Below are 16,242 nucleotides of genomic sequence, written 5' to 3'. Positions count from 1 at the left end.
ACTTTTCTTATATGGTCTAAAGGATTTCAGAGAATTTCACGGTTTCTTGCAAAGACATTACTGTATCTATGCATGTATTATGTATATATGTATTTAGTGACGGTGCTTTCAGGCTTGACTTCTTTGCCCAAGGACAGCGCTCTACCGCTTGAACCACACCAGCTTTTGTGCTGGCTAATTGTAGTAAGAATCTCTCCGATGTGACTGCCTAGCCTGGCTTTGAACCGTGATCCTCAGATCTCAGCCTCTGAATAGATAGGATCACGGTTGTGAACCACTGGCACCTGACCACAGTGATTCTTAAGTACTGAATGAATTGACATTTGGTAGTTTCCCCTGTATTTGTTACTTGCACAAATGTGTGTATATGTGTGTGTGTGTGTGACTGTACTCCCGAGAGAGCCGTCCCGCTTAGAGACAACACATTTGATTAGACACATTTTACAGACTCCCCGCTGTGAGCATGTCTTTCAGGAATTCACATTTCAAAGTCGATCTTACCACTGATCTTCTTCTTCGCATGGATATGATATTAGATGTTCACAAGCCCGGGTCTGGGACACTTAGGTGTACTTGCAATTTTAAAATGATCGCGTACCCATTACATTTGCTTTTGTACTTTATACATTGACAAACCCAAGTGCGAGTGTTTCATCCTCTGCGGTGAACACCTTCACGCACAGCCTTTGCCGCCCCTCTGATGACATCCGAGAAATCAGGAGACACCTGCCCTGCCCGCCGGCCACTCTGCCCGCTGCCCCGGCGGCCTCGGCCCGCCTGCCTGCGGCGAGGGCTGGGAACGCGTGAGGGAGGGGCTCCTGGCCACTCTTGGTTCTCGAGTTCCTTTTGTGATTCGTGTCTGGGTCCCCACCGGAAGGCCTGGGGCACGCCAGGAGTGCTCTGGGGGTGAGCTCCTGGGCCCTGGGGAAGGACCCAAGCCAGTGTGCCTTGGGGTCCCAGGACCCGCTGAAAGCGCAGTGTCTACACGGGGGGGGGGGGGGGGCGAGGCAGGCGCCCCTCTTCCTGAACCGGCGCTTCTCCTTGAGGAAAAACGCTTGCACCAAACCATCATCTTCCTCGCCGGGCAAACCAGTAGGCGCCACCCCCGGAAAGGAGCTGGAGCTGGAGCAAACACCCCAGCCGACCCCGAGAGGCTGACCGCTGGGGTGGGGGTGGCGCCGGCTCCCGGGGCACGTGGGGGAGAAGCCCCCGTGGGTGGGGGGAGCCCGGGAGGAGGGGGCGGGGACCCCCTGCAGCTCCTGCCCGGGCCAGCCCTAGGCAGCCCAGGCAGAACGGGCGCCTCCAGGAGACCCCGACACCCGTTCCCCCCCCCCCCCGGGGCGAGCTGGCGAAGGCGGCCGGGTGCCCGGTGCCCTGGGTGCCAGCGCCCCCGTGGCCCTGCAGCCGTGCCTTTAATCCGAGCTTGGCAGCCATGCTTTCTTCCTGGGGGCGGAAGGCCATGAAGGCCGCTTGACATCTGTGGCAAGCCCAGGCCGCCGTCGCAGAGGGGGAGGATAGAACGGATTGCTTGGGGAAATGAGTCTAGAACTTCCCCCCACCATGGGGAGCTGCGTTGAGGCTTCAGGCGATGCGTTTGCAGTGCGATGCAAACCCCAGCGCCATGGGAGGGTAACCGCGCGGGCCCGGTGAGGGCGGACTGGGGCGATCTGCCCCGGGCTGTCCGCCTTCTTCTCCCCGCCCTGCTGAGGGGCTCCCCTAGGCCTGGCGGAGACACAGGACGCACGGTCCCCTCGAGCAGAGGGTCACAGGAGCTGCGGGGCGCTGGCCTGCCGGGCCCCGGGCTGGGGGCTGTCTGCGCACGCGCCGCCCAAGCCACGGTGTCCCTTTCCCGGCCACCCCGACCCCGGGGCGGCCGCCAGCCTCCTCGTCCTCAGCCCAGGCTCCTCAGCCTCCTCTCTGTGCACAGAGCCCAGCGGACCCCTCCCGTGGGGTGACCCGGGAGTGTCTGCATCCCGTGAGCGCAGGAGACGGGAGATGGAGTGCGCGACACGTGGGCTGCAGCCGGGCGACCCGTCGCCGCAGCGTGTCACCGCGTGGGACACGGGCAGCGAGGCCCGCACGCCCCCTGCCGCGTGGCTGCTTGGCTCTGCCCGCGGCCGCGTCGCCAGCCCGTCCAGTGTGTCCATCATCCTCGCTCCGCTGTCCACCCAGGGAGGGACACAGAGGACAGGCCCGCGGGGCAAGCGCTGCCTCGGCGACCGTGTGTCGTCCACTCATGGGGGAAGCGGGCCGTGGGGCGGGCGACCTTCATTCCTGTCCTCTGAGGGTCCTCGTGTGATGCGAGGATGAGCTCCTCATGCGCTGGGTTAACGGGGGATAAGCACACAGACTTAATAAAAGCTTTATGGGGCACAGGAGCCTTGTAAGAAGCTAAAAACTCGAGGAACTAGCAAAGCGACACGCTGTTATATCAGGCTGCAAAAAGGAACAATTGTGTGGGGGAGGGGGGGTGTAATTGCACGTGGAGGTGAAAGGAAGGTGAGCGTTTCCAAACTGTGGCCATGGATACCCAGTGGTCTCAGACACGGGTGACGTGACACCACACCATGTGCATGACGTGATGTGACATCACAGGACATGACGTGATAGGACATCACGTGACACGACGTGATGTGACACAACGTGACAGGATGTATGAAGGTTCTCCTGGCTCAGGGAGAGCCTCTGTCACGTGAGAGGGCAGGGGAATCACCGTGGCCTTCTTGTGTGGACTCTGCTCTGCAGGGGCCTCCGTGTTGAAGCGGTGCTTCTGCTGGCTGGCGTGCTCACCATGCCCCCCTCCGCCACCCCAGCTTCTAGCAGGAAGAGGCGCCAGCTGACAGGAAGTGCAGGTGCCAGGAGAGATGAAGCAAAGGGGTGGGGAGGAAGGACAAACAGAGCTAGACAGAGACACAGAAAGGCTGGGGGGAAAGAGAGAGAGAGAGACAGAGAGGCGGGGGGAAAGAGAGACAAACAGACAGAGAGACAGAGACCGAGAGAGAGAGAAAGACAGAGACAGAGAGAGAGAGAGAAAGACAGACACAGAGAGAGAGAGAGAGAAGAGAGAGAGAGATTGTCTCAAACCAGGGCCTCCATCTCAGTAAGCTTGACAGGATATAAAATGCTCGGAAATCTTACCCCTTACCTTTACAAGCAGCCCATACATTTGTACAGGAGGTCATAGAAAGCTGGTGTCCAGGCTGTAAATTCCCCTTTGCATATGATTTCAGGTAAAGCTGAACTTCTAAAGCTCTGGTAAAGAGGACATGTGATCTTAGATATTGGCGGTGATTAAAGCCTACATTTCTGAAGCCTCTCCAGAGGTTGGCGTCTCTCACCTGCTCCTTGTCTGGTACAAGAGGGTTTCGGGATCAGCTTCCGGCCCTGTCAGCTCACGCTGGCTCCGCGGGGTTCTTTCCCGACCTCCGCCGCCCTGGCCTTCCGCTGCTGGCGGACGGAAGGTCTTCACGTGCATCTCTTATCATCAGCTCATCTGGGCTTGTATCACTATGCTACGCTGATTTTTACTATACTTACTTTTAGAAAAACTGCTGGGACTACTATTTACTGCTTTTCTGGCTATGTACAAAACAAAACTAGATAAAAGTAAAGTATAAAAAGTAACTTTACTGTGCTCCACAGATTTTCCAGTGCTGTCAATATTTTAAAATTGACTCTATCTAATAAGTCTTCAGGAATTTCACAGAACCCCCCTCACCCTGAGACATTTTCAGTGCGGAACTATTTTATGATATCCACAGATTTTTCCTTTAGTGGTGGTAGGAGGGAATCTTCATTTCAAACCACTGCCCTTCAGAGGGTCTGAATCTTCATCTTCTCTGATAAAAGCGCTAAAAGATTCACTATTCCACTAGCACCCATGCACTCTTTTTTAAAGATGATTGCAAGAGCAATATCCTAGAGTCTGGGCAAGGTTCTTGTGAGCTGGCAGCCAAAGATGTATCCTTTTTTATATCGTTCGGTGTCTAATAATTTCTTATGTTGCTCCTAACACCCGCAGCCTCTGAACTGATTCTGAGCACATTTATATTTACTGTCCTGAGAGTGGAAGGTATACCAGGACAATTTATTTCACAGTAGGATTCTTATCCATGCAAGATATGTCTTCATATCTTTCTCAAGTTAGCACAGTGCTTTCTGTAAAGGAGATGGGCATTATCTGCTTCTTGCTGCTTTTCACAGAGAAAAAACCAAGGATGAGCTATTTGCACCAGTCAGTGTGGATTGCAGACAGCTTCTCCAACAGCTAAATCGCTGCACCACACAAGAGCTCTATGTAAATGATGCAACCCAGAGACGATTTTATGTGAAATCTTCCTTTAGCTTTCTTTAGTTATATATGTATTGCTAGTCCCAATAGAATGTATCGTCTTGAAGCACTTTGACATCCAACATACATTAGAGGTTCCTTGAGAATATTCTGTTAATTATGGGCTAGGAAGTCGTGTTAGTCAGACTTTCCACTTCCGTGACAAAATGCCTGGTTCATGGTTTCAGAGAAGTGGGTTCATCCTGGCACAGGAGGTTATGGGGGAGCAGAGCAGCTCACACCACGGCAGCCAGGAAGCAGAGACAGGAAATACCCCCACCTTCAAGCTGCCTCCTCTGCCTCCCTGTTTATTCCTCCAGCCTAGCCCCACCCCCGGCCCCCACCCCCACCCCCACCCCCACCCCGTGGGATGGTGCTACCCACATTCAGGGCAGGTCTCCCCACTCATTTGCTCTCCTACATGTCAGTCCATCGCAGAAGACATTATCATGATTTTTTTTTAATGAAGTGTGTTTTCCCCCATGAATCAAAGACTCTTTGGAATTGGTAATTCATAACGTGCAACTTATATTTCATCGCAATTTATCTACTGTTTATGGTGGTACTACAGCTTAAACCTAGGACCTTGTGCTTGCTTGGCAAGTGTTTTGCCGCTTGATTCACAGCTCCTATCCTTTTGGCTTTAATTTTTCTTTCTGGGGGGAGAGGGTGTTCTCTTGTGTAGGCCTGGACTATCCTGGCCCTCCCTCATTTCTGGTATAATCATGCACCATTGAGCTAAAAAAAAAATATATGGGGGGTTGAAATGGGGTTTCACTAACTGGCTGACCTTGAGTTTTAATCCTTCAAATATCTACCTCCTGGAGTATCCAAGATTAAAAGCATGAACCACTGGTTCCCATATAGTTATTTACCAATGATGCTTAGGGGTGTAAATGCCTTAGCAAGGGGTTGGAATGCTCCTGGTGAATCCGGTTATCATAAGGAGTGACTGTCAAATATGGTGGACCTCTGTGCACTAAATAACTTTATAAGAGGAAGGAAATTTCTTATTTCTAATACCTGCTGCTATGTTGTACTGTTTACTGTCCAGCACTTCAAACCTCACTGTTATGCTTGGGTTCAGCCTGTCAACAGTAATTATATTTGGAAATAAAGTACAATAGTTATATTGAACTCAGGCATCTTTCAAGGTTGGGAACTGCTAAGGAAATTAATAATCCAGTAATTTTTATTGGGACCATGACTTCATCGGTTACCTGGAGCAAGGATCTTTTGTCAGTGAAGGTTATAATTAGTGGAACCCAATTCAACCAAACTGTAAGTGTTATATAAAAACAAAGTACACTCATGTATGTCACATGTCCAAGCAATATCGTTGATTTTCAGTTTCACATTTTATATGTGGAAGAATGTGGAATTTGCTAGACTCTCGGATGAGAACAGACAGCATAGGTTCCCAGTGTCACCTAGTTCAGTACATCTTAAGTATTTTCATGTATTTTCCCCTCCCTTCTTGACCGGGCTTCCTCATTCCTGCCTTTGAGGAACTTCTCTTTGGCTATGGTTTTTCTCTTCCTTTAGAAAATCCTTTGCCTGACCAACACTGGCTTTACTCGCCTTTTGTTCAGTGTCCTGCGATGTCTGGTCCTGACTTGATTTCCTTATAGCCGGACTGATCTTTATGAGACCCGTCCTGAGGGCCACTCGGCTGGCGCCTTGGTTGGTAGATGGCCGTTAGTCAGGGAGATCTGACATGGTTCCAAAGATGGGTAAAGAACAATATACATAGTGTAATAAAATGACAAATTGAATATGGAATAAAAGTCTGCATAGTGGACACTAACAGTCCTGCAAGTTAGGAAAAGAGTAGAAGAACCAGCTGGATAGAGTTCCTAGAGGAAATCGGGGGTGTGATCATCTTGAAATGTAGACTGCAGGGATCTTTACACATCTTTACCTTAATGGAAAAGCAGGGGGACACTGGCCCGAAGGAGACGGGGGATTTCTGCATCGAAAAGCAGTAATAGATTTTGTGGGTAAAAGGAAAATCTAGGCCCTGATGATTTTGGCAGTGGGCACCTAGTTCATATGTGTGGGCCAAGGGCCGCCGTAGCGCAAGTCACTGTAAAGCCATATTGCCAGATAGGCTCACTGGATTGGGGACAGGGTTGGAAGTGCTCAGTGGCCAGGGAGTGGCTGGTTGTGCTGGTTAAACTGGGCAAGGACGAGGGTGGGAGGGGGAAGTGGAGGGGGAAGAGACACTGACAAAGATTTGACCGAGCGAGAGGAGAACTCAGATGACAAGACAGGCTTGGCCCCTCTGCTCTAAAAGCAGCTCACACCTTCCTTTTTGTGTTTTTACTCCGCTATTTCATAGCCCCTGAAAGAATTATGTCTGAAGAATTTTCTGTTTATAAACAACAGAGCACAATTTTTTTGGTTTTAGACATTACTTGCAATGTTCATCTCTTTCTTCATGATAGAACATGAAACAGATTAATATACCAATAATGTTGTAGTTAATTTGATGGGAAATGTCTAGATGAAGCCCAAGGCAGCCACAAGAAAATGCCATAAGCTACATAAACTCAAGTTGCTGTCCCAGAACAGAGCTGTGCACAGATGATAGGAAAGTCTGCGGAATGTCTGAGGCAAACACCAGTGGGATCAAACTTTGGAACACATACTGAGGTTAGAAATGCTCCTTCACAGCCATATGCAGAAAACTCAAAGCAGACCCAAGTGTATCACCATGCACCAAGGTCAACTCAAAATGGATCATGGACCTCAACATCAGACCTGAATCCTTGAAACTACTGAAGGACAGAGTAGGAAAGACGCTAGAACTTATAGGCACAGGAAGGAACTTCCTGAATAGAGTCCCAGGGGCACAACAAATAGGAGAGAGACTCGGCAAATGGGACTACTACAAATTAAAAAGTTTCTGCACAGCTAAGAACATAGCCACCAAAACAGAAAGACAGCCAACGATATGGGAAAGGATATTTACCAGCACAGCAACAGATAAAGGCCTAATATCTGTCATCTACAGAGAACTCAAAAAACTAAGCCCCTCCAAGCCCAATAAACCAATTAGGAAATGAGCAAAGGAGCTAAAGAGAGACTTCACAAGAGAAGATATAAAAATGGCAAAGAAACACATGAGGAAATGTTCAACATCCCTGGTAGTAAAGGAAATGCAAATAAAAACAACCCTGAGATACCACCTCACCCCAGTTAGAATGGCCTATACTCTGAACTCAGGCAACAACAAATGCTGGAGGGGGTGCGGGGAAAGAGGAACCCTTCTCTATTGTTGGTGGGAGTGCAAATTAGTACAACCACTTTGGAGAACAGTATGGAGGTGAGACCAGGTCTGTGAAACCAAAAACTGCTTGTCAAATAGTATTCCCCACAGGATTGGGGCAGCGACCCAACAGTATGTAACTAAAACCAAACAATTACTCAACACATAAAGGTCAAAAATTGACCTCTCAGTGGAATACAATAGCTCAAAATCTATGTATGTACGTTCATATAAGACGGCTGTCGACATATTGTCTAATATCAACATCACATTTAAAGCCCTAGGCGAATTTTCTTGGGCGCGGCCACGTGGCTACTGTATATGTTCTTGATACATTGTATATTGTATATATGTCTACCTGACCTAGAGAAGGGATAGAAAAACAGGGCGTAAGATATAACAAGAAATGTACACACTGCCCTACTATGTAACTGTACCCTTTTTGCACAACACCTTGTCAAAAAATTTGTGTTCAATTAATAAGTAAATTAAATTTTAAAAAAAGAAATGCTCCTTCATTTCATAACACCTAGTGCCACTAATGGGAAATAAAGTTGCTCATAGAAATAGAATTCCTAAACAAAAATTTAAAGATGAAAGGAGAATTTTAGAGAATGAGGTGGTTATCGTGTGTACCTAAAATGTCCCCCCCAAGTCCCACGTGTTAGGGAATTAGTCCTGAGCTCAGAACTGTCGGACTATGGTGGAACCTTTAAGAGAAGGGGCCCAGCGAGAGGAGGTTAGGGCTCCGGAGGCCACGCCCTGGAATGGGACCTCGGGGTCCCAGCCCCTCCCTCTTGCTCTCTCTCACATTCTGGCCCTCATGACCTGAGCCGATGGTCTTCAGGCGCAGACCGTAGTCTACTGTGTCGCCAACAGCACCAAGCCCTGGGCTTGTGTGAGCCAAAATAAACTTCTCTATGAGTTTATCTCCCGTGTTTGTGGTAGTGACAGAAAGCTGACTGGTACCTAGACAGAGAGGTTGCCTGGTCTTAACCTGTTTATAATTTCATGTTGCAGTTCACACAGTCATTCATGAGTAAGAAGAGTCCTCTGGCCTCTCTTGCTGTCTCTCCATCCGGCCTGTGCACGGTGGGCCGAGACGAGATCTCCCCCCATCCCTGGCTGCAGCTGCGGAACGGGCCAGCGTCTCCAAACTCTTCCCGAGGTAGCACTGGCTACTCTAGGAAGCAGTTGCTGATCCTGAGCCCACAGCCCCTGGGGAGTGCGGGTCCTGGGGGCTCGGCCGCTGCTGCTCCCCGTGATGCGTGGCATGACTGGCAGGTGCAGAGTACCCCCCGAGCGCAAGAGTGAGAAGTCAGGACACGAGGGGCTTGTGCCCCACATAGGCTGTCTATTCTGGAATACGGGGACAGCCACAGGTCAGATCAGAGCATCAGAACAAACTTGCTTCCTTCAGTGTAGCAGAACTGACTGACTGACACCGGATGTGAGCAGCAGAGAAAGAAGAGGCCAGGAGGGGCGTTAATGAGCTGGGTCAGGACCTGCCAGGGCCTTCCCAGGGCACTGGCTTCGAGCGGACTCATGGGCAGGGGAACTCAACTGCGGGATTTTAAGCTTGGCAGCGGGAAGGAATTGTGAAGGTCACCCAACGGTTGTGGCTTCTTTTAATTTCTAAAAGTTGGGTCTGTTGCGTGGGTGAGGGTCCTCTCCAGGCCGGGGACCAGGGCAGCTCACTTGGCTAACTCCAGTAATGAACTCCATGACACACAGGTACCACGGTGAGCATCCCGGGCTTGCTGGACGCGAGCATCGGGTTGGAAGCCTCCTTGTGGTTATATTGACGCAGTTCGGTCTAAGAAGTCTTGCCAAAATACAGGGCACACTCAAATGCATTTGATTTCCGATATTGTTTGCTTACCATTTTATAAGCCATCTCTAACTCAGAGGGATTTAAAATGACAATTGCTAAGAAGGCAACTTTAAGTTATTTAACAGTGACACCTCTCTAATTATTTTTCATCTAATCAAGTACTTTTCCAAAATTCCCAGGAGTCATAATTCTTCATATGCGGAATTTGTAGAGAGCTTTGAAAGACTGCTAACTGAAGCATAACAAACGTGGTAGTGTTGCATGAGCCAAATCCATGAAAACCAAGAAAAGCAAGACAGTCCAAGTGTTTGCTAAATTCAAAGATTCTCTCCCACAGGTGAAAATTTTCTGTTATTTTCCTTCAGAATGTTTTTGCTATTTTTAAAATTCTGACTTACATTACTTCCCATGTAATGCTATTACACATGCACATTCACATTATGTGTAAAAAGACACATGCACATACTATGTGTAAATGTGCACGCATAAACACACACACACACACACCATGTGTATGCAATTTTGGTTTGCATTGGGACAAATGGAGACACTGGTTTCAGCATTCACCCTTCAGGCCCTGTATCCTCACAACTGCACTTGCTTCTCTCAGCTTTAAATGCCCTAGAATCACAGGCCTCTTCCCAATACCACTCTCTTATCGCATGCATTATTTCAGGATCTGATTTCTAAATGTGCTTTCTTTCTCCACAGAGCATGTGTTAGTTAGATACCGCCGTGTAACAAATTATCCCAAGCTTAGTGGCTTTAACAACACATCACATATTATCTGCACAGTTTTACAGGACCCGGGGATTCAGGAGGGTTCATCTAGATGGTTCTTGTTCAGGGCTCTAGTCAAGATGCCAGCTTGGGCTTGTGCCGTGGTGGAGGATGGTTCACCTAGGAGCCCTCCATGTGTGGTGCGTGCATGGATTATTCTTCATATTGCGTGGACAGGGATGTCATGCCACCTGGACAGCCATCACTCAGCTTCCCACATGGGCATATCTGTCACTGCCGCCGAGCTGTCCCTAGCCAGGGCTGCTCGCTGCCCTCTGAGCTTATGATGTAATTACAGAAGAGCTCAGACAGACGCCGCAGAGGCTGAACTGACAGCCCTGACGTCACACGATGGCATTTCTGCATGTTCCCTGTTGTGTGGAAAGGAATGTGCACTGACGAAGATGTAAGAATCAGTTGAACAGAGTCACAGATCTGGAGAGTGGGAGAAGGGAAGACAAAAACAGATTTAAAAAATGAGGGAGAGAGTGGATTAAACTCAATAAATAAAACTTCATCCCATTTTTTTGTGGATATTATATATCTAATTTTATGTAATTTTATCAACATACTGGCTTATGCATTTGGGAAACGGTAACAGTATTCTTCTTTGACAAGTATGTGTATAGTTTCCTATGTTTTTAATGATATTTTTATTATCTTTAAGGAATTGTCCAAAGGACTTGCCCTTCTAAAAAGCAGTTTATAAGTAAATGCCTTGTGACCATTGTCACCCTTTCAATCATTCTACTCTATTGGCCCTATATTTTGTTTAACTAAAACTCCTGCCACCGTGCTTACTATTCAGTGAGCCAAACATCTGAATTGCTTTTGTAATAAAAAGAGCCTGCATCAGTTGCTTACCCCTGTAATCCTAGATATTCAGGAGATTGAGCTCCAGAGAATGGTAGTTTGAGATCAAGTCAGGCAGAAAACTCCACGAGACTTCATTTCCAGAATAACCAGCCAAATCCCAGCCTGGAAGCATGGCTCAAGTGGTAGGGTGCCTACTGAACAAGAAAGTTGCATGGGCATGAGGCCCGGAGTCCAAACGCCAGTAGCCACTCCCTAAAGAAGAAAAATAGAGAAATAATTGTTTACAAATAACCCTTCAGTAATGTCAAGTATCATTTATAATTCTTTTTACATATGATTGAGAGATTTGTTTAACCTTTAATGAACTACTCTGTAATCTGGCACATTCGGGCAAAATCACGTCTAGATTGATCAATTAACATTTATCTATCATTTGAGCAAAGGGCACTGAGGAATCCTGTGAGGAACAGAAGCCCCGTGCCATGTCAGTGCTGCCGGGCGCTCACCACGAGTGAGGCTCCAGCCGGCCTTTGACTCCATTCCTGCAGCCTCAGCCCCATCCAAATCACCCCAAATCACCGACACGCCTCCGGGGCGCCCCTGCCCACGACCTCCATCTGCCCAGGCCTCCCTCAGGGCAAACTCACTCAGACACCAGTCGCCCCTCTTCTCTAGCTTCCGTCTCCGCTGTTGCCTGTTCTAACAATGCCTGCGCACCAGGTAGCTCTGAACAACAGAAAGACATTGCTCATAATCCCTGAGGTTGGAAATCCCAGATCCCGGGCCCAGCCGACCTGGCATCTGATGAGGAGCTGCTGCTGGTTCACGGATGGCACCTGGCTTTATCCTGGCCTGTTGGAGTTCCCATCACGAGGGCCCCACCCTCGTGACCTAACACCTCCCCCACTTCCCAGGCCCATGACTGACCCAGTGACTCAGCAGATGGACTCTGGGGCAGCACCGGCACTCAGGCCATGACAGAGCCCAGGGGAGACTGCACTGTGTACAGCCACATCCTCTCACAATCTCCTCCGCCAGCCTCGTCCCTGACTGCACTCGGCAGTCCTCCCTTCCCAGCTCCTCTCCACCCTGCCCACCTTCATCCTTCCTGGAGCCCACCCGCTGCCCTTCTGGTTCAAGGAGTGGTTTTCATGCCAGTGTTTTTTTCTGGGCGTGGAAACCACATTCCCATCCAGTGACCCAGCGTGAATCTCATTTCTGAAATCTAGCTCAGACTCCAAGGAAGCATCCCAACTCAGTGATTTCCCCCACTCCTAACTCCTGTGTTCTGGCTTATAATACTCCGTGTGAATTCTGTGTCCGGAAACAGCACATGAGGATTGTGTATGTGTGTGTGTGTGTTTCCCAAGTACTTAGAGTCTAACCACCAGATGTTACACACATTCACACAGTGATATTAAATTGTTACTTTGGGCAAAGTAGATAGCCAATAAGCGACAAAACATATCGATCAGAGCAGCAAAATTATACAAGTAGCAGAGAATCACAAAAGTGGTGTGGTGTTCCTTTCTCCACCCAGATACACAGTGGCTGTGATTGCGTCCTGTGCTGGGCACATTGGTGTGTGGGGTGCAGCACTCGGAGGGCCGAGCCATCATTTCATTGCCTTTCGCTTAATACTGATGCTAAAGTGGGAATGTGGGAGCTACGTCAGTACAAATGAGCCTGATCACCAAAATCAGTCACCCCAGCCCGTGCCGCACATCTTCCTTTCCGTCTCTGTCAGTTCAAGGAGAGAGGCTTGGGTCAGTGCGAGCTCGGTTTGGAATAGGATTGTTCCAGCAGGCTCTGTCTGGTCCAGGTCCACCTTCGCCTCCTGCTTCCTTCTTGCTGGCCCTTTACCTTGGAGGTTGCACCCACCGTTCCACGGCCCAATCCTTGGGCTTCCTGTGAGTGGAAAGACTTGGAGAAGATTATATGAAGTGAAGTCAGCCAGCCCCGGTGAGGCACAGGTTGATGGTTTCCCCTGTTGGTGGGGTGAGAATGTGCCTTTAAGTTTAGAAGTAAACACACTGGGTGTTATGCACGTGGTTATAAATGAATCGGCTGAAGTATAACCAACTCTATGGACAGTGAAAATACTGTAATTATTTAGAAATTGTGGGCTCTCTCTCTCTACTTCCCCTCGCTTGGGGGGGGGGAAGGGGCTCGTCCGCCCCTTCCTGGGTGGTCCTTTATCGCTCTCACGTGGGAGCGATGGCCACGGGTAGCCTCGGTGGTGTGTGGTCACAGGGTGCCCCAAAACCGCCAAGAACGACACGGATGCGTGGGCCCCTGGAGAAAACCTCTAGGGCTTCTGTTTATTCAAATGAGGAGCCTCCCAGATATACCCCAAAGGCGGGCACAAGAGAGGGGTCCCTGATTGGTCCCAAGGAGCTGTCCCTCAAGTGATGTCAGGAGACTTCCTTTGTGGGCAGAGGTCCAGCCCCCAAAGGATGGGCCTCTGGGGTACCCCTCTGCCATAGCACACATGCTAGCCCCAGGAACAGGGGCTTCTCTTCCTGTTAAAGACAGGAAGGGGAGGGACAGGCCGAGGTCAGCTGTGGCCCGTTAAAGGTACAGCTGACCCCAACAAGAAATATTAAGTCAAAGCCCAACAAAAGTAAGAACCAGGAAATGGGTACTTGCAAGGGGAGGGGCAGGGGAAGGAGAGGGGAAGAAGAATGAATGGGGGAAGGGAGTGGAGTGCAGGCAAGAATGCATTGAAAACACCGCAGAACTGAGGAAAAGAAAGGAAGGGGTGGGGTTAGGATGGGAGGGTAAGAATGTTGAAAGGTGACATTGATCAAGAGCCCTGTGTTCATAAACTGCTTTGTTGAATGGCAACTCCTTTGCACAACTACTTAAAGACAATACAAATATTCAAAAAATTAATTTAAAAAGGAAAGGACCCTGGATCTCCGCGTACCTGACATTTCTCACCAATCTGTTTCAAATACATGAAGCCATTATCAAGCAGAACAGCTTGCTCTGTGGATGATGTGGTAGGTCTGTGTCGCTGGGGACCTCCCTGACCCTTAGGAAGGGCCGCGTGGGGCTGCTGGGGGCAGCTGTCTCTCCCTCGAGAGGGAGACTTGCCCTGTCTCCCTCTCTAGTGAGGTGGGAAAGGAACCCCATGCCGGCCTGAGCACCACAGACCCCCCTCAGCACCCAGAGAAGCCATCATCTCCTGGGCAGACTGACCCGAGTTTGTAAGTTCTCTTTTCATTTCCTCTACAGGAATGTTTCCACACTTTCTTTGCACGCTTGTTCTAGGTGGAAGCGTCTTTGCAACCGTTCTAGTCGATCCTCCATAAGGTCCCTTGTGGACAGCGGGCGGGGGCCCTGTGGACTCATCCGCCAGGCTGCCAAAGGCAGAGTGGAAAGATTTCTCACAGCCTAGCTAGGAGGAAGGGAGGGCGACACAGCAGCTACCGGACTCACGTGTAGGGACCGTGGCACACCTGTGCACGCCTACAGGGGCAACCTGGCGAGGAGACAGAAGCATTATATTTTATCTCCTTGGAGAGGCACTGTTAGGAGGGAGCAGGTTAAAACTCCAGGGTGGTCACTGTTAATTCACTGAGGCCCTAGGAACAAAAGTGTAGGCCCAGAAAAGCCATTGCGAGGTTGAAAGAGGGAATCACACAATCACGTGGCAAAGAGGGAACCACACACAATCACATGACAAAGAGGAAATCACACAATCACACGACAAAGAGGGAACCACACAATCACTCAGCAAAGAGGAAATCACACAATCACATGGCACGTTTAATGTGTTGGGATTAACTTGGCTGTGGCGTTAACATACCTGGGGGTGCTTGCTCTTCTTTGTTTTATAGATATTTCTTGGAAGCACATATCAAACCAGAGTTTGGAAAACTATCTAGGTGTTGAGAAATTATTGGGAGGGGGAAAAAAAAAAAGAAAATTAGGGAGGGGTGACACTGTTAAAAAGAAATGTACTCATTACCTGACTTATGTAAACTTCACTCCTCTGGACATCACCTTTACAATAAAAATTATAAAAAGAAATGTTGTTTTATGATTTTAATATTAATGTTCTAGGGAAAGGGCCTTTGAAAAACTCTTACAAGTGCTAAGAATTGGGTATGAAATGAACATGTTTGTTTTGTATTTTCCAATCATTACCTAGGTGGTACACTTAACTAAATTGCTTCCAATAACTTTTTTAACTACTAAAATCGCTTTTAGACTGATCTTAAATTAAACTAATATATTCAATTTGTCTCCTTTTTTTGAAATAGCCTCATGGTTCATTTGCCAGCAAAATTCCAAGGTTTTTCAAGAGATTTGTTTTCCTATCAAGTGTTTCAAGTGAATCTAAAATTCCTAGATGTTGTATATATTGATTTATTAATAATCCCTTGAATCATAATTTCAGAAATAGACTATTGGCATGGGATAGAGTTGACAGAACAGGTAAACGTATTAAAATAGGAAGATTCTTGGTAGCTGATTTCTTATTTCTATTTTTTTTCTTTTGTCATATGATAATGAAAGGTGAGTGACTGCTGAATACACCTATTTTGGTTGCCCTTGTGATTTTCCTTTGGACTTTGGGGAAGTTCGATTTCCTATGTCATAACTAAATCCAAGGGATGTTGATGTTAAGCCTTAAAGCGCCTCGTCCTGTGGGAATATTGATAGAATGTCGACGCGGTAGCTTCTCTCAAGGAGATCACCGCTGATCAGCAAAGAGAAACACATCGATGCCATGACGTAATAATAGCTCCACAGAAATGGACACCGTGGGTGGGAGAAGCTTTAGTTGTTGATTGGGAATTATGAATCGGGGAAGACTTGCAGGAAGAAATTATATGTTTCCCTCAGGCTTAAACAACTGATGGGTAGATGCAACAACAGTTGACCTCGTCTGTAGCATGTGGAGCCCCTGCAGTGCTGAAGGGCGGCCTCGGCGTGGCGGGCCTCGGTGCAGAAGGGGCCCCGAGCACCTCCCGGGACGGAAGCCACTGCCAGGCGCCTGTGGCCCTTCCACCCCGCGGGCCCCACAGCAGTCCTCTCCTCTCTCTGTGCAGGAGCCCCGTCCTGGTCTTCCCATGTGACCATCGCCACGTGATCTGCCTGGACTGCTTCCACCTGTACTGCGTGACGAGGCTCAATGACCGGCAGTTTGTCCACGACGCCCAGCTCGGCTACACGCTGCCCTGCGTGGGTAAGGCTCGC

The 16,242-nt window shown here is 48.9% G+C and overlaps 1 protein-coding gene across 1 annotated transcript in view; it reads left to right on the top strand.

The window, feature by feature from the left end:
* The window catches only part of Prkn (parkin RBR E3 ubiquitin protein ligase), an 884,626-nt gene that overhangs the window by 591,593 nt on the left and 276,791 nt on the right, over positions 1-16,242 (top strand). Inside the window, exon 8 of the mRNA XM_048354412.1 lies at positions 16,095-16,231. Coding sequence (XP_048210369.1) covers positions 16,095-16,231 — 137 coding nt within the window. The remainder of the gene's footprint in view (positions 1-16,094; positions 16,232-16,242) is intronic.

This window comes from Perognathus longimembris, chromosome 9 (genome assembly GCF_023159225.1).
Source record: "Perognathus longimembris pacificus isolate PPM17 chromosome 9, ASM2315922v1, whole genome shotgun sequence".
In the NCBI taxonomy this organism is placed as follows: Eukaryota; Metazoa; Chordata; class Mammalia; order Rodentia; family Heteromyidae; genus Perognathus; species Perognathus longimembris.
The sequence above is the reverse complement of the archived record's forward strand: the minus strand, read 5'-3'. Positions and strand labels throughout refer to the sequence as shown.